Source organism: Poecilia mexicana, unplaced genomic scaffold, assembly GCF_051168715.1.
Source record: "Poecilia mexicana isolate PSO_F unplaced genomic scaffold, ASM5116871v1 scaffold_4, whole genome shotgun sequence".
Classification (NCBI taxonomy): Eukaryota; Metazoa; Chordata; class Actinopteri; order Cyprinodontiformes; family Poeciliidae; genus Poecilia; species Poecilia mexicana.
The window spans coordinates 22884952-22909622 of record NW_028263373.1 but is presented as its reverse complement, the minus strand read 5'-3'; the positions used below and the strand labels follow the sequence as shown (position 1 = coordinate 22909622).

Here is a 24671-nt window from a genome sequence, read left to right as displayed (position 1 = left end):
CTATCCTGCGTTTGTGTGTAACTTCAGGTAAAATAGTCTCTAATTTTCTCACAGGAAATTCAACAGACATCACTCAATGGAAAAGGAGTATTAGTTGCAAAATACTAATTTTTCAGCTGCTATTCATATGATTTGTTTTAGGTGATGAGCTCCAAGTCCTTGTTGCCATCAGCAGAATTAGAAACATGTCAGAGTAGGAGAAATTATGGAACAATAAGCTAAACTGCACGTGGAAGAAAAGGATTTGGTCCAATGAGACCAAAGTTGTAACTTTTTGATTGCAAAAGCAAACAAAGCATCTTTCTCAGTTTCATCAGATCCAACTGAGCCTGAACTATTCACCAAAGAATCAGCAGAAATGAGTAAATCTGGTAGAAACATCCCAGAAAACATGCAGCAGTGGTTGAAGTGAATGGTGGTTAGGGAAAGCATTGAATCATCAGAGCTGATTACAAATGCACTCCACACTTTACAGATTTTTATTTGGAAATGATGATGAAAACTGTGCATTGTTTTACTTTCACTCCACAGTCACTACTTCATGTTCATTCACGTTTTTACATGTTTGTTTTTTCTTATGGATGTGACTTATTTTTACGTTTATTGTAAATGTTTACCGTAAATTACTCTTAGATTTCAGCATATCTATAGATTAAAATCTGTCATAATTCATAGGTCATGTGTGTCATGATGTTAATTGTATTTTTTTAATCCCTTCCATCAACTTGCTGGGAGACTACAGATGAGAATTAGCCTTTCTGGCTAAATCTGGCATATTTACATAATGTATTTATGTTGATTAATAATTTCCCCTTTATGAAAACAAAATTAATCTGAAATTTATTACAAGAAATGTCCAAGGAAATACTTTTGGAAATAAGTGTAATCCCTTAATTCTAACTTTTTAAAACATATTGTGCAATTAGATTAATTAGAAATTAGCATGTTTTTCTTACAATACATTTAAAAGTCAGTTTATTTTGTTGTTCAAGTGGTTGGTGGCAGAGATCCTTAGATATTTAAGGCTTATGGAAACCAGTTATACTTCCTGTAGTCACAACTTGTTACCAGTAAAGAAGCCAGAGAGACAGGAAGAGAAAAGCCGTTTGCTGCTTTCCATATTTCATAAAAAAAAATCCGTCAGGCTCACTTTTCTGATGAATGTGAAATCTACAGGTGAGTCTGTCTGCTTTCTGTTGGCAGGAAATCCTTTGTTTAACATAAAGTGTTAGTGATTCCATGTATAGTCCCGGATGCGCTCATGCACACCGATTCACATGGATACAGGGCAGACTGGGCTGGATCCAGCTACGTCAACACTCACATCTCAGGACGGCGACTATTCAGAACCACAGGAAGCTGACAGACAGTTTAAAGTCCCTGCAATCAGTCAAAATGTGACAGAAAAGTTGGGCATCAGTCAGAAACGATGTGAAACGATGTTAGAAAAATTTAGCTGTCATGAGTCCTAATTTATTTATTAGACTTTTGGTCAGTCAGATTTATGAAGCCCAGTTTTCTAAGTATCTCAGAAGTTTTCTAGAAAAACTTGGACTTGTTATAGTTTGAACAGATGAAAATTTCTGAGTTTTTTCAACCTAACCTTGTACTTTTCAAACTCAGAAATTCCCTAGTTCTTTTTCTAGAAAAAAAAAGCTTTTGTTGTATTTGTCTATCTACAATAGACCTAATATTTATTTATCATGCAAACATCAGCCAGTTTGGACAAAAATCCCTTATAACTTTGCAAGAAAGATTAATACATTTTTTCTGGATCACTTTTGGTTGAAGCATCCAAATCAACAAAATAACGACTTTGGATATTTAGAAATTTCTAGCCAGGATTTAGAGCTAAACGTGTGTAGATATTTCCAAGAAGGCAATAACAAAGGAGCAAAACTGTATTGAGTTGTGCTACATTCACAACAAACATTTACATCCAAATACTTAAGTATTTAAAGTACGGCTTAAGTATTTAAAGACAAAGCTCCGAAATTTCTAACCACAAATCACCATGACAGCAAATCCCACTTTTAGCTCAAACTCCCCCAGCTTTGTCATCAATCAGAGAAAACATGAAAGAGAATCAGAGAGTTGACAGAGCAAAGCGGCAAGAGGAAGAGTCGCCAGCTCAGACTGAGTCAAACAAATGCAGAAACATCAGTAACGCCGGTCTGCAGCAGACGAATGTCGTCACAGACAGGGAGAGAAGAACCAGGGGAAGAAGGGTGAGGAGTTCAACAAGGAAACATAAATATTTGATCAAGGGCAGATTGACAGGCGAACAAAGGGTGCAGAGATTATCGCCTCCAAAAACGCCCTTTTCCCACTGAAGGGAGAAGGGTTGCCCCTTACTACCTGCGTTTCCATTACAAATGTGTGCAAAACTTTATTGATATTGCGCTAAAGTTGAAAAAACACAATTTCGCAATAGTGGTGCTTGTATTAAATAAGAAAACGTAAATAAAACCACAAGTTAATAAAAGATAAGATGGATGTCAGCGTCCGTCTTCCACTTTCTGTCGTCTTTTCCGTCTTCTGTGACATCCGACATCCGAAGAAGTGTTTCTGTTGCAGTTTTGTGAAATACACTAATTTAGATTCATCCTAGCGCAAAAACATTTAATCAAAAAACTGCAGTATTTTCAAAATTGGTCTGTTTCCATTAAACAAATGTATTTTAGTCATTCCAATTTATGCACTTTTATGGTCACTGCAAACTCAACCATTGTCCCTCATCCAGAACTGGAGTGGAAACTGAGTAAAAACAGAAAACGATAATCTTACAATTAAATTAAAAACTCAATTAAAAAATATTTACTAATCCAATAGGAAAATTAAATGTTGCAAATTGTTTTACACAAACACATTACCTTCATTTAAGGGGGATAAAAGGCCTTAAGAAGATGAAATGCTTGAATTTGATCTCGTAAACAATAAACTGAGTCATAGTTGTCGTCACAATGTTATTTTCTGCAGTATTACAATCACAAATTACTGCTTGGATGCAATATTTGGTACAAATTATTACGTTTGAGATATTTTCTGTTTCTGTCAATATCTGTAAATACAGTGAGAGAACTAAGCCTGAAGGAAAATACTTCAGTTACTTCAAATAAATACAAAATAATATGATATAAAAATATGAGTTTATGATAGATAATTTACTCCTCTGCCTACTTCAACCAAGATCAAATTTTTCACTTAAACATCTCAGTTTTTATGGCAAAACAGATCTACACAAATCAACCTAATCCCATTTAAAAGTTATTTCCTTTACATTTGGCAGCAACAAATTAATTTATAGAAACTCGCAGTGAATTATTTTTATTGATGTGCATAGATTCAGTCACACTGGAGGGATTTCAAATGTGTTAAGTTCACAACATGGAATCTCAATTAGTCCAAACTTTGACTAAAGAGACAACAGCCACATATTCTATTTGTTTTAACATGTGGACCTTCCTTTAACATTTACGAATAAATAAGACAAATATAAATTTCAATGATAAAAGTAGACATCCGCACGCTCCGCTGACCTTGTCGAGGGCACAGCTGATTTTGTTTTGTTGTGCTGCCGCCCTGAAGGACAATATTTAGCCTTGGAAAAGTTTTTCGGCTGATGACTGAGTCCGTGCCAAACACTTGTTGAGTATATTGGGCCCCTGAGACATTGCCATCATCCAAAAACTATTTCAGCTGGATTTAAAAAAAAAAAAAATGCCACCAAAAAAAATATTTTTGTCCTGGGAACGGAGGTACGTCAGCAGCCAAGAACACAGAGCCGACTATTTGGACCCTGAAGCATGGCACAGAGCCCGGGCTGTTCCAGCCACTAAACGGTTCTGTGGGAAAACAGCCTTCCTCCCTGAGTGGGCCGGGATCACCTGTCTTCTGTGTTTTCACTCTCGCTCCTTTATTTTCCGATGCAGAAGTCTTTGAAGATAATATCCAGGATCTCCTCTGCCCCGACTCGTCCTGTGATCCTCCCCAGGCTGGTGAGCGCTAACCGCACGCCCTCAGCTGCCAGAGCGAGGTCAGAGTCGCGGTACCGCCGGTACTGAGCCAGCGCCGCCACGCAGTGCTGCAGGTGGGCCCTGTGGCGGGCCTGGGTCAGCGTGGGCGCTCCGGAGAGAGGGTCACCACACCTGGAGAGGAAGTCAGGAGAACAAACGAATGAGAGCAATAAAACGATCATTACTTTTTGTGCTTCAGTTTGCAGAAGAAAGTCAGACCAAGAATAACAAACCTGGGGTTGAAGTCATAAAAGCTCATCAGCAGAAGAAAACAAACACAATTTTACTCACTGTTACTGTACATGAAAGATGCACACAAAGGAAAAACAAGTATTCATGAAAGGTTTCGCCTAAAACATGTATGTAGGTCTGTCACAATAACAAAACCTGACGGACGAAAAACTGTCCTAGTAATTAGGTTATTAGATTACTAATAATCTCAGTAATTACTGTGCTAGTAATTATTGAGATAAACAATAATATTGTTTTCCTGCATAATAATGCAAGTTCACTCCCTAATTTAGTAAATAACACTTAATACTGGAACCGAAATACATTTTAAATATTCAAAATCAAAGACAACCAAAAACAATAAATAAAACGGAAATATAAAGCACACACAACAGAAACCATAAATAAAATTGATAATTGATCATTGATAAACAAAATTACCCTTCAAAAAGTACTAAGCATCAGAAATTACATTTTCATTTTTAATTTATCACACATTAAACTGATTAATTCCTTATAGCGACAGGCTTTGATGTACGTTACGGTCAAATAGTCATTTTGTTGTTTATCTTTTTCATAGAGATGCACCGATCCGTAAATTTAAGCCGATATCGATATCATATATTGTCTGTTGTGGCCGATAAACAATATTTACGAATATTATATATATTTCACATCCGTTTTGACGCCTTTGGACAAAAACCCCACCAGAAACAGATAAAAATAAATACCAGTTGTTCATACTGGCCCAGTTTTATTTATTGGACCGATATCAATGTGTTACAAAATTAACAATATCAGCTGATACCGATGTTGGCGCCGATATATCGTGCATCTTTACTTTTTAAATACTGATTTTGTGGTGATGAAATAAAAAACGTACATCGTTTTGACGCTGCTTTGCAGCACAGTGAGGAAATCCTTCAGTCCTTCGTTGGTTTGACAGGAAATCAGGCAGACAGGTGGGAGTCCAGAGACTCTTCTCAGCCCCAGGTTCAGCTTCTCTCTTTGAGCCTCAGGTAGCAGATCGGTTTTATTCAGCACCAGGAGACACCTGCCTGCAGAACCAACACAAATGTATCAGTAGTGTATTGAGAATTTAAATGATAGACTTTAGGAAAGGATTTTTGCTTTTCTCACAAACACAAATGAACTCATGGTTCAACATTCAACCTTTTACTAAAGATACACAAACGCCTTGATGATGTCATCATGACGTACCTGCTCCAGACTGGTCCTGGGAGGACAGGACGCTCCTCAGGTGCTCCAGCAGGAGCGCTGCAGCTTCCTGCTCCTCCGAGGGGAGGATGGTGGAGTCAACGACCAGCAGAGTCAGATCAGCCTGCTGCACCCTGCAGAAAACACAAATCCAGTTTTATCCTGGAGAACATTTATGGCGCTTTTGTTATCGATGGAGACATTTTCTTTTAAAATTCTCAGTAATGGCTAAATCCCTGTAAATAAAACATTTTATCTCACAGAACTGCTTTAGCCAACTGTCACAGCAGTATTTATGATCTGGGAAGGAATTAGAACCCACAGTGATTGATAATAATAATAATAATAATAATAATAATAATAATAATAATAATAATAAACACTGATGATTTATACTCCCATTCCTAATTATGTTCTTTTAATTCTAGCATATTATTTTTTACTTTCTTTGGTTGTTTAATTTACAATAATTTGTTATAATTTCTGTCCCTGAATCTCTTATCAGTTGAAGGAGCCTGAAAACCGACATTGCTGCAGGCACAAAGTGTGACTGTAAATATGAAATAATTAAAGTTTTGCATCATCTCAGAGCCTCAGATATAATAGGTTGTCTTTATATTACGCAGGTCCATTTGTATGATTTCTTGTAATTTGTTTCCTTTTTGTTTCTATTCATCTAAAAAGATGGTCAACAAATTTTCAACTCAGTTTCAGTAGTTACAGCTGTCATCTTAATTGTTTTGTTTAATTTAGAGAAGCTTCTCATTGAATCTGCCAGTCATTTCTGCAGAGATTTTCTGAAAAGATCTGGCATTTTAAGCCTGGGAGAGCATACATTATTATTTATCACTGTGAAAGGAATCAGCGTGAAAAGCCGCTGCGTTGCATCCATCCAAGCGTAAGGTAGCAGCAGGAGTGGCAGCGGATGCTTGTATTCACCACGTCCTTCCTGTAGTGACCTGGGTCACGAGCTCCAGTCCTGCTCCCTGCAAACCGGCTTCCTACAGAACACAAAGTCCCCACCCTTCCTATAGAGTCACCTAACTGGAGCAAAATTAGTCTGACATTTCTGTGTTTTTATCAGATCTTTGATCAAAATTTGTTCATCACTACGAACAAAGAAAATGCAAGAAACAGAGAAATTTGCTTTTTAAAATGATGTTTTGTTAATTAAAATGTCATACTCCACACATAAGTTTTTCTTTCTTATTTAAATGAGCTCCTTCCGAAGTTGTTAGTTTAGTTATGTGATTCAGTCATTCACCTCATAACTGTCTTACACCAAGTCATTTAACTTATGTCAAATCCTCCAAAATTTTACTTAGAACTAAAATTTTGACTAAAATTTTCAGACATGATTGGTTGAGCTGATGGACAAAATTTGATTGAAAAACCTTGATGAAGCTCCCAGCACTTTAAAATCGATTATTTAGCAACATGTAACAGAGAGCAAGAAAACATACAAATTAGCTACTTAGCCACTAATGACGCTAAAGTTAGCATTTGCTGTTTCCTACCAATACCAGCTTGATAGATCAGGATATAAAACTATTTGATCAAACTGTAACTGGATAGTTAAAGATAACTTACTTCTGAATGTATTTATTTCAAACAGGTTTTTAAAAACAAGGAATAAAGCAAACAGTAAGACAGAGAAAACATGCACCCATAACCAAGAACTAAATAATTTGTTTATCACTACATTTCAGTTTGAAAAGGAGTAGGAAGAAGTGAACACTTATTTAATAATCCTACGCCTTATCTCAACTTAATGAATTACTTACTGACTCAATAGTTATCAAAAACTTGTAATTAAAACCATGTCATAATATTCATGTTCCTGTTCAATATACTAAATATTTTATCAGCTAAAGATCTAATAAATAAATTATATTACATAGATGAAATGGTTACAAACTAACTCATAACAAGACAAGAAAATCTACAGATAATAATAGTAATAAATAACAACTGGACCTACAGCATCAGAATAATTACCAACCTCTTGCCAATGTATACCTGTGAATTCTTCTTAATCATGTTATAAAACAATAAATTAAATGTAAAACAAAACACACAGAGAAAAAAATAAAGTAGTGATAATAAAGATAGTAAGATAGCAATAACTTATCCAGTCATGGTTCTACAAAGTAATGTTTTTAAAACCATTATATTAGTTTAAATACAAGAAGAATATTTTCCATTTTGTTTTGAGGATTTTAAAGTCTTTGCTCCGTTTGCGCATCAAAAAACTGGGATTCTTGGTTTTTTCCACAAACAATAGCTGAAAACTTTTACTGTCTCACTTATGTAAAACCAGTATATTCATAGCAGACTTTTTAGGGTATATTCCTGCCCTGGCAATGTTTTGGGTTTTGTGGTTAAAAAAAGAGCCAACCATTATGAACTATGTAAATTCAGCTCTGGAAAAAATGAAAAGCCCACTGCAGTGAACCCCATTGAAAACATCCTGGTTATCCACCAAATGTTGATTTCTGAACTCTTCTTAAGTTAAAACATTAGTATTGTTGTTTCTATATGAATATAAACTTGTTTTCTTTGCATTATTTGAGGTCTGCAAGCACTGAATCTTTTTGGTTATTTTGATCATTTCTCATTTTCTGGAAATAAAAACAAAATTTTTGCTTTGAATTTCAGGGACATGTTGTCAGCAGGTTATAGAATAAAAAAACATTATGTATTTTCCATGTTTATTTTACTCAAACATATAAAATCAGAAAAACTGATCATTTTAAGTGGTCTCTTAATTTTTTCTAGAGTTGTATATCAGTGTTTCAAATCCTGAAAATAATAATAAACAAACTTAAGAAGTTACAATTTATTTCTAAGGTTTTAGCAAAACCTGCTGCTTCCTTGTAAAAGAGGTAGGAAAAAAGTGGAAAAAATTGCAACAAATATTCTTCTTTTATATCTTCTTTTTAAGTTGTGCTTTCATTGCCTCACAAATCCCATTTTAAACCAACAACACACACTTTCACAGAAAGAAACATTATAAAGTTTTTATTCTTAATCTTTTAGTTTCTTTTTATTACATTTTATTTGTAAAAACACTGCAATCACTAACATTTTGTTTTATAAGAGCCGTTAAAATATATCTGGCATCAAAAGCCATCCTTTATCACCAAAACAGAAGGCTAAGCCCTGCAGCACGCTCTAAATCTTTTGTTATTGCTTTCTTCGCAGCGATGCAGACTGCCTGCCAAAAACACAAGTAGTTTGGGAAACACTTGACATTCATTTTCAAAGGGAAGAAAATAATGATTTAAACAGAATACGTTGAAAAGATTTGACATGTAAAGTTCTATATATCAATCATATTATAAAAATAGAGCCACTAGTTCAGCTTATTTTCTTGAATATTTATGTCACAGTCCAACTAATTGTTTTAACTTGTGTATATTTTTTCACTTGAGTGTCCGTTCTGTAAAGCAGTGATGACAAATGCACCAAGTATTCTTCGCTGATGTAAATACTGGATGCCTCTAAGAATGAACTATTATGAACATATATCATAACACTTGAAAAACTCACAATGAGGGACGGTGGCTCTTCATTGCATAACCTCCTGGGTGTGTTTGTCCCATGTATTTATAACCGTGGCTCAGCAGTAACATAAACTGTGGCAGCTACACAGACATTACAGAAAAGACTTATTTCTTCCTTTCTTTGTTTTCCAGAACATACTTCTTTGGTCTCCAAACTCATTTGTTCTGCTAAATTATACACTTGCTGAGGCAGCATTCAACACACATCGTGACGTAGAGCTATCCTGTTAGCATCGAATTTCTTTCTGGTTGTGTGGATTTAAATTGAACAGAAATTAACTTGTTAAGAAGCTGTTTCGGTTTGCTCCCTCTCCGTACCTCTCCCTGGCCCGACGAACCCCCTCCTGCTCCACCAGGTCTGGGCTGTCTCTGAGGCCCGCCGTGTCGCTCAGCATGACGGGGAAGCCGCCGATGTCCAGGGCCGACTCCACGACGTCTCTGGTGGTCCCAGCAATGGGGGAAACAATGGCTGCAGGTCTCTGGCCTGGGATAAATAATAATAAAAACAGTTAAAATACAGTTGAAAACAAACACAAATACATTTTTTCTCACTGTCTGAAGTTAAATCAGACCAAAATTTTCTTGATTTTGCTTAGTTAAAATTAGCAAAATTATTTCTATTTTCCAGAAAACTTGGCAAGACTCACTTTAAAAGAGAGCTATTCCAGATACTGACCAAGTAAATCTTTGATTTGAGGGACAGTTAGTTAGTTCTTGCTAATGTGTTTTTTTATGCAGTGTATGTAAATATTTAATTGCACTTTTTCAACCCAACCATTATTACAAAATTAAGATTAAAAGGAGCAGTATCATGTATTTTCCAGACACATGTTGCCATCTTATAGCACAATCAAGTTTCCTTCAGTTGATATAAAGACGCGGTATGTAACAAATATGAGCTAAAATAAATTTGGCGTTGCAATTTAACATCTTCAAATTGGGCGTCTGTCTCTTTCAGAAGCTCCTGTTCTTCCAGACACTTTGCTTTCAGCACGTCAATGTTTCTCCATTAAGCCGTTTACAACATACAGCTGAAACCAGATATTTACAAAAATACACTGAATAAAAAACACAAATAATTTTTTCCTCACTGTCTGAAGTTAAATCAGACCAAACTTTTCTTGTTTTTGCTTAGTTAGAATGATCAAAATTATTTATATTTGCTAAATGCCAGAAAACCTGGCGAGGCAGTTTAAAACACAGTTAATCCAGACCAAATAAATCTAAACTTCTGAATTAGAGGAAAGTTACAGAAGAAGTTTTATGAGCAGTGATGAGATGTGCAGTTCCACCAGGTGTCTGTTAATTGCTGCTGCCACTGGTCTGGAGGAGCTGAGTGGGGAAGGCTTTGCGAGAGCAAGCGTTTATGCACCTCAAATGGTTGCCATGGGAGATTAAAGAATCATTTCAACGCTCCAGGTATTTTTCTGATGAGGGAATGACATTATAACATTATATAAAGTAAAAGAAAAGTCAATTTTACATATTTCCTCTACAAGCAGGTCAAACAATAAAACGAGCAAACATATCAAAACTTGTCAACACACCTAAACTGACACACAAACGACTCGAACAACATGACGAACAGAACGACACATCATCCTGACCCCCAAATTCTCAAACTTTCAGCTCATTGTTTTTCTGAGGGATGAGCAGGAAACACAAGTGTGACCCCCTTTTAAACTGTCCTGACCTGAAGAATCTCCTGGAAACAGCCTGGAGCCTGATAACACAAAATACCTTCCAGAGGTCCTGAAGGGTTTAGGGCAGAACGAGCCAGAGCTGTTTATGTGGCATGAATGGGGACAATTCATGGTTTTCAGATTATGTTTGCTTTTAATACAAAACTCAACGTAAAGACGTCAAACAACTGTATATACAGCCATAACAAAAAACTATGAGCCCAGTGGACTGAACCCCATTGAAAACCTCATTGTTACACCAAATATTGATTTCTGATCTCTTCCTGAGTTAAAACTTTAGTATTGCTGTTTCCAAATGAATATGAACTTGTTTTCTTTGCATTGTTTGACATCTGAAAACATTGCATCTTTTCGTTATACTGATAATTTCTCATTTTCTGCGAATAAATACTAAATCTTTGCTTGGAATTTCACAGACATGTTGTCATTAGTTCTAAGAATAAAATAATAATGTTCATTTTACTCAAACATAAACCTATAAAAAGTAAAATCAGAGAAACTGATCATTTTAATGGTTATTTTTTCCAGAGCTGTATGACATAATTTTGTCCACCTAAACTGGACATGGAACAGTTTTAAAATACAAAGTCTGGTCTTTCAATCACTTCTACTAAAACTAAAGACAATAAGTCTCAGTGTGCTGCCACTATAAGATGCCATCTGTCCAATAACTCCAACCAAGAAATTTACTTCCTATTAAATATCCCTCAGTCAGCTGCTGTAAAAGGGGATTTATTATGCAAAATTCACATTTTTCCATTTTTTGTGCTTCCATTTGTCTGCCAAGTTAATGTTTTTTTCTTGGTGTCTGGAAAGTTAGTAGTTTTGAAACCTTCTGAATGTAAAGTCACAAATCAGCAGAAGTTTACATAAACTGTAAAAAGTGTCAGACATGTAATCAGAAAACATTTTTCCTGTTTTAGTCAATGAGAATTACTAACATTTTTTTTACTTGATAAATGCCAGAATAATGAGAGCAAGATTTTTTTAAAGGCAAAAGTTTAAATTCCAAAGTTTGGGACATTCTCTGTAAGCTCCTGATAGGTTTTATTGAAAAATGCATATGTATCTTTTTATAAAGTGTATGTAAACTTCTGGTTTCAATGTATTTCAGAAACCATTGTGACATTTCTTATTCAGTCACAAACTGCAAAGGAGGCATAGGGAATAATCACACACTGATATAACTAGATTTGCTTTTTACACATTTTATCTAGCAGTTTTTATTTAATTATCTGTATATTTCATATTTTTATTGAACTGTGGCATTTTTCTACTTGACAGATAGAAAAATGGATTTGTAATTTGAGCCTTTCCAGCCAACAGAAAAAGAAAACTCACTTTTGTCGATTATATATTAAATCAAAATGAGCAACACTATGTAAACTATTCTTTTAAGTTTTTCTCTGTTATGTAATCTTTATTACAAAACTAATGTCTGCACGTTGGATGTGAAACCAAAGAGTCAACGAATCAGAACCGGACAGGATAACCGGATTATTATTCTAATAGCGAATCTCTGCCAAGTTCTTGTTCTGGATTGGTTTATATAAACCATTCCTAAATGACTCCAGGAAACTAACGCAATATTAAAACAAATGTCTCATGTTGACACCATGTTGTTTACACAAGTGGAAGCAGGAGTAAGGGCGATTCAGTGGAAGATAAGCTGACCATCTGCTGCACAACAAATAATGATGATTGACACAATAAGCCATAAACTCAAATATATTTTAGTTTAACTTAAATGTATATGTGACCATAAACAAGCATTTTAACACGTCTTGTACTTCTGAGAGCTAATTAGTGAACAATAACAGGAGACGGTTTTATCAGAGTAGCACAGATTCTTGTGTCTACTTCCACAGAGTGATACTTCAGACTCAGACATTTTATTTAATCTGTAAAGGAAGCATGTTTGTTTGTTTCATATACGGACCCCTGTGGATGACTCAAACATCTCAGAGTCCATGCTAGGTTGACAGATTTTGCTTTTTTTCCCCTAATAAATCAAGTGTGATTTAACAATAAGTCTGTGTTTGTGTTTCAGCAGACTCATTTTAAGCTGATCCATCATGTGTGCTCATGCGTCCTGCTTTTCTTGGCTCTTACAGAGTGTGTTGAGGAGGCTGCTCTTCCCTGCGTTGGTGGCACCAGCGATCACCACATGGACCCCGCTGCGAAGCCTCTCACCTCGCCGCTCATCCTTCAGATGCTGCTCGATCTCTGTTTGCAGGTCACACACCGATATGTCCACTAATGGAGGAGGAAAAAGTCACTGAGCAGAGCAGCCAACGATGGAGGGTTTAGAATCACTTCAGGGCTTTAAAGTTGTTGTTCTCCAGAGCCTGTTAAGCTTTGAGTTGCACAGACTCTTATAAAAACAGAAAGCTATACAATTGATTCGGGCAGTTATACAATTTACTCGCAGCACATTCTTCTAACTTGTATATTAAACCTTCTTCACTCGGGAACAGATAAATAAAATCCAGTGGATAAAGCTGCCAGTGTGTGATTTAACATCAGGATAAATCCTGTTGAAAGAATATTAGAAAAAAAAATCGAAGGACGTTTCCTTAGATAAAATCTTTTACAAATTCACAAAGGAAACGTACCTGTTTATTGAATTAGAATGTATGCAACTGAATTTATCCGGGGAATATATAAATTGGATCTTGCAAAGTTTCTTGAGGCAACAGTTGTGAATTTAGTTGAATCCTGGAATAAAGCCTGACAAAACCTCTTCAGACCAGGACAGAGGTTGACAGGATAGCAGCAATAGACATAAAAGTTAAAATAGCTTAGTTATCTCACACCTAAATTCAATCAATAATCACCAACAAGACTTAAAATTTGATGCTGGACTGAAAGTGTGGTGAAAAGTTTTCCTGCAAAATATTCACTGAGCTGGGCTGAACTGAATTAATTGTTCTTCAAAATCTAAAGTAAGTTAAAAAGAGTCTGAGTTATGGGGCTCAAAGTGAATCTCCTGCAGGATCCACACCAGGCAGTTATCAGCTGTCATTCATACACACCTTGGTCTAAAACTCCTTCCTCGATGAGTTCATCCTCGCTGAAGTCTATAAAGGCTTCGACATGGGCTAAAGTCTGAAACGAGGCAGAAACAGTCTGAGTAAAGCATTAAGAAGAGGCTGTTTTAGATACATGGACAAAAAAAGACATCCTGATAGTCCCACAAACAGTCATCTGCCTAATTATACGTCGTTAATGTCAGGAAACAGAGAAAAGATGTGAGAAAAACACAAAAGAGCAAAATTGATCTGGATTATAAAGTGCAATAATGACAAAATTATTCAAACCTCTTTTCATTTGTTCTTGTACTTTAATCACCTACTTCAATACATTTAAATTAGAAGACAATGGGTTGCACTGCATTTAGAGGTATCAGAGTAAAAGGGGTAGAAATCAAATGCAAATTACCTGTTTCATTATGTTTTATTTGTAAAAGAGTTGCAATACCGTAATTTACTAATTTCTGTCAGTTTACTTAATTAAATCCCAATGAAATACATTAAAATATGTGCTTGTAATGTTACAAAGGTTTAAGGTGTATGAATACTTCTGCATGTTCTCGCCGGGGATCCATTTTAATATCAAAACCTGCAATGTACAAAAATACATAAATGAGGTTTAGAAGCACAAATTATTTAACTAATAAATGGAATCAAATGAATTGTTTCTTATTTAGCATGTAATGTTTTAATTGACTTGTCATTAAATCATTTGAAAGTTAAAACACTTGTCTTTCTAACTGGAGACAAAAAAACACACCTGGTTTCTTCCAGGTCTAAATGAGAAACACACAACTTATAACTTATACTTTACTTAATACACTGAGTGTAATTCACCAAAACGAGCTGAAGTTCAAGATGCAATGTGTTAAAAACAAAGTCCAACCCCAATTTCAGTCGCTTGCAGAAACACGTGCACATGTAATAACTTGAAGTAATTATCCTTACTGTAGCCTTATTGTCTGACATGTTTCTGTGGAGGAAATGTGGCCATCAATGTTGTTCCAGTTAATTCATTTATGTCCAGCCAAAAGATTTTAATCAGCTAAGCTAAACGCCTTGTTTCTCTTCTTTGTCAACCGCTCTGTTTTTTTAGTTATTGTTCGACATAATTAACAAGTTTTAGACAAGATAACATTTGAACCTTAAATATTTTGGCAGGCAGAGGACTTCATGGTCGACTATATGACTGTGTGTGGCTTTGAACAGGATATTTAATTAAACTGTCTTAAAGTGTTTTATGTCTTTAATCAGCTGTTAAATGGGTCTTTAAATTATCTCTAAGCACAAAATAATGTTCAGAAAATAAGAAAATAAAGATCTGTATAAAAGTATTCGCTCCCTTGCAGACTTATAAAGAGTTTGGTTTAAAAAAATCAGACCAAAAATAAACAGAATAAATTTTAAAAAAAATTCAGCTTTAAAATGTTTCTTTGACTGAAAATCATCAACAAGTGGTGAAAAACATCCAGTGTTTCCTCAAAATGTCACACAAAGGAAGAAAGAGAAAAAGAAATGGGAGAGGGCCTATTATTGTACTTTGTGGTACCCCATAAAAAGGATGGCAGAGAAGGACATAAAATCACATATGCCAACTCAAACATGTCTCACTGCCAGACAGGAACAAAACAACGAAAGAAGTGAAATAAGGAGGAGTCAAAACTCAAAGCAAAGAGTTTTGACTCTTTGCTTTGAGTCATGATTTACTCCTTAAATCACGACTGATTTAAGGAGTTTTATTCCAGTGCTGCCTGTCACACCTTTTAAAACCCAAACTATTAAAGCAAATGATTCCTCACTAAAAATGCATTTACTGGCGTAAAAAAGTCAAAATTGAAATGTATTTTTAGAGAGGAACGTTGGCAGTGATTCAGGCCTCATCTCTCTCCATTTCTACTCAAATCCTTGATGAATTTTTCCCTCGGTGCTACATGGTTCTTTCTAATCTTAATCTAAAGTACATAAGGAAAAATGCTTCGATATTTCCACCCCAACCAGATCGGCATCTTGATAAACATTAAGGAACATACACACAATAGTAGAGTAGCTGCAGAAAAACAGGAAGCATCAGACTCCAGCACTTTGCCCCGTTGAGTTACATGGAAAGCCATTAAAAATGTGGCATTGTTTAGGTGTCAGATAAAGATTTGACCCCTGTCATCATACAGATTGTATACTGCTGATTAGCTGTGTTCTCAGAAATCAGGATAACAGACCGAACGGTCCTTTAAGCTTCAAGGAACCAAAGCTGCTGACAAGCAGATGAAACAAAGCTTCTCAGGGGAGAACACCTGGATCGGCTGGTGGGGTCCGCTGCCAAAACCATTCACAGTGGAAGAAGTTCTGGCCAACTTCCACTGGGATGAAACCATTCACCTGCGGTCACTGACCTTCTGTGCTAAGCTGCTTTCACAGGATATGTGAGAGAAACTCAACTTTTGTAACTATTAAATCTAAATGAGAAACGCATACATCCGACGACTCCTTAAAAAAATGAGGAGGAAGAAAATACGGAGGATGTTCAGTCATCATCAGTACTCACTCGTGCATTTGGACCCGTGCATGGTCTTGTTACAGAAATGTAAATTATAGATCCATATTTATTGTTTCTAGTTGACCTTAAATATTATGACAGAGTATAAGGGGCACACTAAGAAAATTAACTGTTTTCAAATTGTGAGAATCAAGCCGAGAATAAAACTGTCTGACAATAAAGTCATAATACTACAAGAATAAAGGTGTAATGAAAACTTGGGTCAATAAAGTTGTGATAATGCCAGAAAAAGTCACAATAATATCATCATAAGGCAGAAATATCAGAAGAATAACATGGAAATTTTATGAGAACTCCTACACAAAACGTCAAATCACTGCATTAAAATGAGAAATGATGAGAAGTTATACTTTGGTATTGGTTTTACAAAAATGGAAGTATTTTAACTTTCAATACATCAACCTAAAATTATTACCAGTAGCAGACTGTGCAAATAACTGAGTCTATTATTGAGAAATAATCACACAGAGATGCCAATCTGGTCATGGTCACATCAAATCCTGATAAATATCGAAGCTTTGCTCTTATTAAAGCTGCTTTTTTCTCATAATTTTATTACTTTCTCATACTAATATTTGTGTCAGAATAAAAAATATGATACTTCATAGAATAGAGAGCCTTGCAAAAGTTTTAAACCTTTAAATTTTTTGTAAACGCTAAAGCAATTATTGAGACTTTACGTGATTGACAAATACAAAGTAGTACATAACCGAGACGTTAAAGGACAAATTTTAAGTTCTATACAATTTTTACAAATTACATAATAGCGTAATATGATGGTCGCGTAATCAGCAAATAGAGTGATTTAATTGAATGTCAGTATAAAACCCACTGATCTTGGAGAAAGTTTTGTAATTATGAGAAATTAAAAAGCTTTATCTTATTACTGAGGGAAGGAGAGGTTTAGTCACCGAGTCAGTAAAGACACTCTTGGTAACTCTGGAGGAGATGCAGAGATTTACAGCTCAGGTGAGCGAATCTGTTGACAGGGCAGCACAAAGGGAATGAAAGCAGCTGCAAGGCACAGTCAGATGTTATGCAACAGAAAATAACATTTTAGTTTTTTCAGTGAAGGTAAAATTCAATGCTGCATAGAAGTAATTAAATGTTGCACTTTAACTGCAGGTTTCCTTGATAACTTAACAGTCACAGGTAGAAAGTCAGTTTTTATACAGAATCAGAAATCTCTTACTATCTGTGGTTATTTTCAGCATAAAGTAACAGGGTAAGAAGTGGCAAAATAATTGCGTATTTATCGATTAGTTTTTTGACTGTTGGCATTAGAAACGCACGTACTACATGTCCTACAGCGACATAAAAACAGGAAGTCTGTGATTCCTTTAAGAGCAGCTGTAGAGATAAAAACAAAAACAACAAAAGCTTTGTGTGGGAGTGAAACCACTGAGGTCTGACCTGCAGCTTGACACGGACCGCTTCTTCCCAAACTCTCTTCAGAACAATAACAAAAGCAAAGAGTTCAGCTCGCTTTTTATTCCAGACACTTAAATAACTTCAATAATCTCCATTTTTATGCAACAATTTTGTCATGAAAGTGTTTTTATAGATGGCTCCTACAGGGAAAGGCTCAGGTTGTTTTATTGAAAGATGCTTCATGTTTTAGTGCAACACATACAGCATCTTAAATCCAGCCATATTTAAATCTAATATTGCTCTAAATTTTGATATGTTGGGTTTGGATTCCACAAAGTTTTGAATGCAACACCAATCAAAGTGGCCAAGCAAGACAATATTAATCACCTATACCTAATCCCACCATGTGACCACTTGTGTTTTGTAATTTTAATAAATTAGATTTAATGATTTCTTATACTTTTTATAAGAACTCAATGGTGGTTTTCTTTGTTTTGTATTTATCATTTTGAATTTACTGTATTTATTGACAGAATTTGTACTAAATTCAACCTTTTGTTTGTTTTTAGCAGGACAAATTTTTCAGCAAAAAAAAGAGAAAAAATAGCTAATTTGGTGATTCTGGCACATTTACATAAACATTTATTAAAGAGGAACCGGATCCTAATTTTCACAAATCCTTTCTCGACTCTTATCAGAAGGTTTAGCTCAGGAGAGTCCAAAGTGTGGCTCGGGGGCCATTTGTGGCTCTTGAAATTGTTTTGTTCGGCCCCTTACCACAAGTGAAGAAAAGTAAAACATTTGGCCAACAAAATAGAAAACAACTGACCCAAAATATTCGGAAATTGTGTGTTTTTCTTCTAATAAAGCAACAGTTGAAAGTCCTTTTTATGTCTTGTATGTTTAATGATTTACAAATTTCTTTCATAAAAAATTGTTTATTGTTGAGGAGATAAAACTAAAGAAAAAAAACATATTTTTGCATTTGTAAATGAATGAATTCTGTGGCCCATCAGTAGTTTAAATTTGCCCGTCTGGCTTCCTGACTCACCCGCTTCAGCCTGTGGCTCCAGTTCTGGTAGAGGCGTCCCAGTTCTCCTGACATCTGTCTGAGAGCTTGTCTCCGCTGAGCCTCCGTCTCTGCATGGATCAGATCCCCGAGTCCCTCCACCTTCAAGCAGAGTTACCCAGAATTACAGATCTGTATGTTTTTATTACGAAACATCTGCATTTATCTACATTTGTTTATGCAGTATAATCCACATTAACAAGATTTATAAAATGTCCTCTCTTAATGTGCCTCATGAGTTCTCTATTTAGACGCAACTAAATTTATGAAAAAAAAATCTTAACTTGAATTATAGCAATAAAACCTTTTTGCAGTTAATATAATATGTGGTACCTTAGCAACTGCATGCGCCTATCTGCAGGTAATGCAATAAAAATATAAATATTTATGATAGTATATACGTAAGTTAAGTAGATATTGTTATAGAAAGTCCTACTAATAACTGGATTAGAATATAAGATTGAATTAGACAATATGAAAGTACTTAGTCGTTTATTTTCAAAGGAAAGTAAAGCTTCATAAACACACAAAGCTGCGAATTTAGTGCATCACCTTTAATCTATAAAGGCCCAATAGCTGCATTTATGCATGAGTCTATCAGAACCCGGTGAAATAAACACCAGAGGGTAAATTTTCTGGTACATTTCATACATTGGGATCAGCTTCATTAGATTTGACTCTTCACCCTACAGACTAACAAAACCTAAACACACAGGGTCAGAGTGCTTTTATGCTCTCCTTTGACTTACCTCCGTTAAATCGAGCTTCCCTGCGTGGAAAGCCCTCCGAGTGAACTCCCCAGCGTCAGCAGGCCTCATGCCAGGCACGCTTCCTGAAAAACACACATACACACACAGACACGCTAACAAAAATGAAGAAACGGCATGATGTATGCATGCATCATGCACACAAAACACGTACACACACAACCACAGGACAATCAAAGGTCAGCAGGGCATCATGACAGGCAGGTTAACTAAGGTTGCGTATGCATTGTTCATTCAGCTGTTTTCCAAATTGCTTTAGGGGACCAAAGGGAAGACAAAACTATGCATGACAAATACACAGCAGAGAACATATGTTAGATTATTATACAGGAAAGAGTTATTAGATTCTTTCCACAGTACAAAATCATGACTGTTAATTTAGTTTAATTTAAAAGGCTCTTAGCTGTCACTGAGTGCAGTCATGGTTTATGTTGCCCTGTGATGGACTAGCGACCTTTCCAGAGTGTAACCTGCTTCTCACCCAATGACTGCTGGAGAAAAGCACCAGCTTCCCTCCTCCCACAAGGATAAGTGCGTATAGACAAGGGAAGGATGGATAAATATCACAGTATGGATCATACCATATAAATATTCCTGAATTATAAAAATCCCACAGCTCATGAACTAGCAGCCCTCCACTTTGCCTTGAACAACACTGCCCTCTATGGAGTTCACAGAGGAACTGCTGAGAAACATTCTCTGAAAATCACAAAGGACCCGTCATGCCTGCCAGGGCATATATTTTAAGTACCTAAGAAACGTTGATGCTGGTGTCAGTTTTCCTTTTTAAGTCCAAGAAATGACTCTGAAGCGTAGAGAGTTTATAATCACGCTAAAGGCTCAGCACTTGAGAAAGTGAGGCTATAAATACCCGCAGACGGAGCCACTGGCACTCTGAAACCGAGCGCTACTGTACAGTTTATAATCCTGGGTCATGTTGTGATACATAGAGATGCAGGAGCAAGTGTGTTTACCCAGAGCTTGTAAGACAGCAGTGATGACAGCAGGACCGCCGTGGATGTGGAACTCCACACTGTCTTCCCCAGTGAAACTATGAGGAGCTGGAAACAGAAAAACAAAATAACAAAACTTCCAACAAATTCCAAATAAATGTTTTATTGAAAAGCTATAAAATAACAAAAACATGTAATCCTGCAGAAAACCTGAAGAGAGGAAGGCATAAGAGAAAGAATGATCAAGATAGATCTTTCTCTGTGTGCGATCCAACCTTAAAAAACATGTTACAAAAAAAACTAAGTGCCACCAAAAGAAGGTTGTAAAATCTATTCAGATTCCTTAATGTGGAATTTCTTTACCTTCTAAGTAAAAGTACACATTTCACTTGAGTTTATGCTACTGCAATAAACTTTCAATTTATTTTAAGGCTTTTTCACATTTGTATCCGAACAACTTCTCCATAATTTGAAACCATTTCCTTTGTCATCTGAGAAAACGGTTTTACATAATTAAATCTGAAGTATTATGTCACAGCCAGAATGTTACCAAGCAAACAAGATCTGAAGAGTTTGAAGAGTCTAACCTGGGAACCAGAGAACCAATCCGCGGTCCAGTACTTCTTTAGAGTGGGGGTCTGTGATACTACGTAACAGCGCAGTTCGTGGAGGAGGCAGCTGATTTCCGAGCCCAACCATACATCTTAATGCTGTGGCTGCAGCAGAACCACTGATGCGGACCACTGCCACCCCACATCTGCCATGACCTGATGACAAAGCGAAGATGGTGTCAGCATCCGCTAGTCCAGCCAGAACTCTGCCTCCAGAGGACAGACGGTGATTCAGAGGGATGTTTCTGCAGGAGGAAAGGTAAATGTAACCTGCTTTTTTATTTGGACTCTTTAGTCATGTCTGGGTACAAGATGTTAGCAAACATACAGTACATTTTACTGTTAAATTACTGATTATTTATTACGGTGTGATGGACTTGAAACCTAAAGTATAAATTAAGATTAATTTTACAGAATATTTTTTACTGTTTCAATAGTGATTAGAGCAAAAACTAATTCTTAACATTATAATATGAAATATCTTTAAACAAAAGTGTCAGTAAAGATTTTTATTGGATCCCAACTTTAATATGTATATATCTTCTTTTGTTGCTGCCTTATGTGTTTAGCCTATAAAAGTGATCTGAATGTAATTTTGATTATTTTGTCAAACTATATTAAATAGTTTGTTTTGACATTCAACTCTTTTGAAAATGTAATTAAATTACGTAAATACCTCTTTGGAAATAGTGCTAAAACCCTATTTTATCATTGTGCTGTGTCCCTGGAGTTTTAAAAGGAATAAGCCAAAGAAATTGGAACATATTAAATCTCTGCGCCAGTCTGTAGGTTATTTTTAATAGTTTGTGATGTGCAGACACAACATTGAATCATCTCTTGAATTTTAACGTCTTATTAACTCTAAAAATTGTCACAGTGGCTTGAAATAACTGAAAAGCGGGGGAAATAAACAGCTTACGGTTGTTAAGCAGCATTGTCCCTTCGTGAATGATTTTCTATCATTTTAAACAGCACAACGCCCCTGTTTACATTTAGTTTGAGTTATACAAATAAAGCATAAACATTTAACAAACCTTGTCCTAAGTGTGCGGATCGTAGCTCTGTATATTCCTCCACAGACAGCTGAAACTGGCAGCATTATTGCAGAATAATACATTTAAAATTTAATTTATTGGCATTTTAATAAGTAATCTGAGATTTACTACATCATCGGTACATTTTAACCTGTTAACTGCAAACAGGTGATATTGAGAGCAAAATGTTTGCTAACATCCGGACAGGTGACAATCTGGGACCTTCAGTAACTAGCAGACCCATGCTGTCGGCGTGTTCTTCCTGTTTTTGTGTTATTGTCTCTAGAATGCCTGCGATTGGTCAACACTTTTCTTACGCAGACGTGTTCTCTATTTCTATTCACCTAATCAACAGAGTCCCGCCCTTTGTGCATCGGAAAATCAGGTCCGTAAATACTGTTCTCCTCAAACGTTCCGCCCCATTCCTTGCGAGTTCGCCGAGACATTTAAGACAACAGAAGTGGAGAGGGAGGAGCTATTCTTTTTTTAAATTCTTTTTTCTCTTTTCTGCTCAATTTATGATGTCAAAATCTTATGTCAACAGGACAAGTTAATAATGTATTGCCAATATGGTAAAAGGAACCTTTAATTTAGTTTGGTTTTTACTGATCAGGCAAAAACAAATTATTAACATCATGATATGAAATATCTTTAAACGAAAGTGATAGTAAGCATTTTTATTATGTTGGATCCCAACTTTTTTAAAAAAATATATATTTTAGATTTTAAGATATTTTCAATGACAAAAACAACCTTCCCAAATTTCTTCTTTTGTTGCTGCCTTGTGTGTTTAGCCTATAAAACTGATCTGAATGTAATTTGATTATTTTGTCTACCTATATTAAATAGTTTGTTTTGACATTCAACTCTTTTGAGAGTTGAGCTTTGTTTATTGTATCAGAAATTATACAATAAACAATCAAAAAGATAAGGCTAGATTTTCTTTAATTAGCCTCAGTGATAGATTGATGGTGCAGTTCAACACAGGAACCATGAAAAAATGAAATATGTAAGAGGTACACATGACTAAGTAGAAGATTCAGTTTGCAAGGAGTTCCTCATGTCTGCAGCCATCAAAAAGCATATGACCTCATGAATGAAACATCATTCACATAAGTCAGTCACTATACCAAATGGAAATCAACAGACACAGAGCTAAGAGTGGTGAACATTTCCAAATCTGCAATTGAAAGCAGTGAATGTGTTTCTAGTCTGTTTTCTTAGACTTCAATTTAATCAAAAATCATTTTAAGCGGAATCCTTTGTTTTGTGTACTTATGGTTTTGGCTTGCATCAGTCTGTCTCTGTAATTCACAGTGTTTTAATCATCAGTTCTTAAACACACAACAATCGTGCATGCCGCAGAATAAAGTCAGAGAGTCCCGACTTCATGTGCACTGATGTGTGTTTGTGGCCCACTGCAGAGCCTTGCAGCTGTCAACCCTCTGAGCTGGTGAGTAAGCAGAAATTATGCTCCAACTGGACTTGCCTCTGAGTTGTGAACCATGATACCAAGGGGAGGGCCGTCAACCTGATGGAGTGGCTGCAAGGAGAACCACAATGGAAGAGGTTCCTCATTGTGTCCACACAGAACAGGTACAGCATGAGGCTTGGGAGAATTTTTTAACCTTAATTTATAATTTATAGCATGCTCTATGTGAGCAAAAGGCATAAAGCAGCTGCTACCTCACAGCTGCTGAGTTCTGTATCAACACTTTGAAATGACACCTTGGGTGTCATTAGTAATGACAAAATTCTCCTTGTAAAGAATAATTATATATATTTGTTTGTTTATCCACACCTGAGATGCAGTTTACCAACTCCATCAGTGGTTTTACAGATCCATACATAAATAATATGATCTGTACCATAAGTATTTGTTTTGATGTATATGTATTTAATGCATAAACCATATTGTCTTATGACAGACCACAGACTACAAATTCAGTTATATCTGAGCAAACGTGACACACTTTTCTGCAATAATACAATTTATATTTGTCCTCAGACATGTTTAATGAGACACATTATAGCAGTTTAAAAACAATCTGCACACTGTCATTCTTGGTGAACTGGAAGGTGACGTACTTGTACCTTTACCTGGACACTGATGAATATTTAATACACAGCTATATTTCTGCATTAATAAATAAATCATATAGCCTATTTGGTTTTCCAGGAAAGGGTGAGATAGTTAAAGTGATAGAGACTAGAAGACTCCACTACTCTGCTAAATATGACTATTTTTATTCTCTAAATTTAAAATTAAATCTACGTAGATGCAATTGTTTTTTTTTCTTTTGGTGATAATATTGGACATTTTATTGTTTTATGTTTTAATTTAATATATGGTTCCGTAAAACACAACATCTATTCTATTAATATTTTTTAGACAAATGCAGGAATGGTCCAGAATACGATACTGATCAAATCCAAGACAGGAATATTTCTATTTATGTTATAGGTTCCCTGAAAACAAAAATATCAAATTAAATTGAAAGTGGTCGATATATGATGACAACTTTGTGCTGCACATTTTCTATTTT

General features: G+C 35.7%; 1 protein-coding gene across 1 annotated transcript; it reads right to left on the bottom strand.

Annotated features, from left to right (window-relative positions):
* Positions 1 to 3311: 3311 nt before the first annotated feature.
* gtpbp3 (GTP binding protein 3, mitochondrial) lies at positions 3312 to 22847 on the bottom strand. The gene is made up of 11 exons (XM_015006195.2): positions 22126 to 22847; positions 21068 to 21336; positions 20502 to 20588; positions 19510 to 19592; positions 18743 to 18862; positions 13770 to 13842; positions 12847 to 12990; positions 9350 to 9515; positions 5469 to 5599; positions 5131 to 5305; positions 3312 to 4148 (listed from the first exon to the last, which is right to left on the bottom strand). Exons 1-11 carry the CDS (start codon positions 22206 to 22208, stop codon positions 3917 to 3919), a joined length of 1563 nt encoding a protein of 520 aa, XP_014861681.2. The 5' UTR covers positions 22209 to 22847; the 3' UTR covers positions 3312 to 3916.
* Positions 22848 to 24671: the final 1824 nt, after the last annotated feature.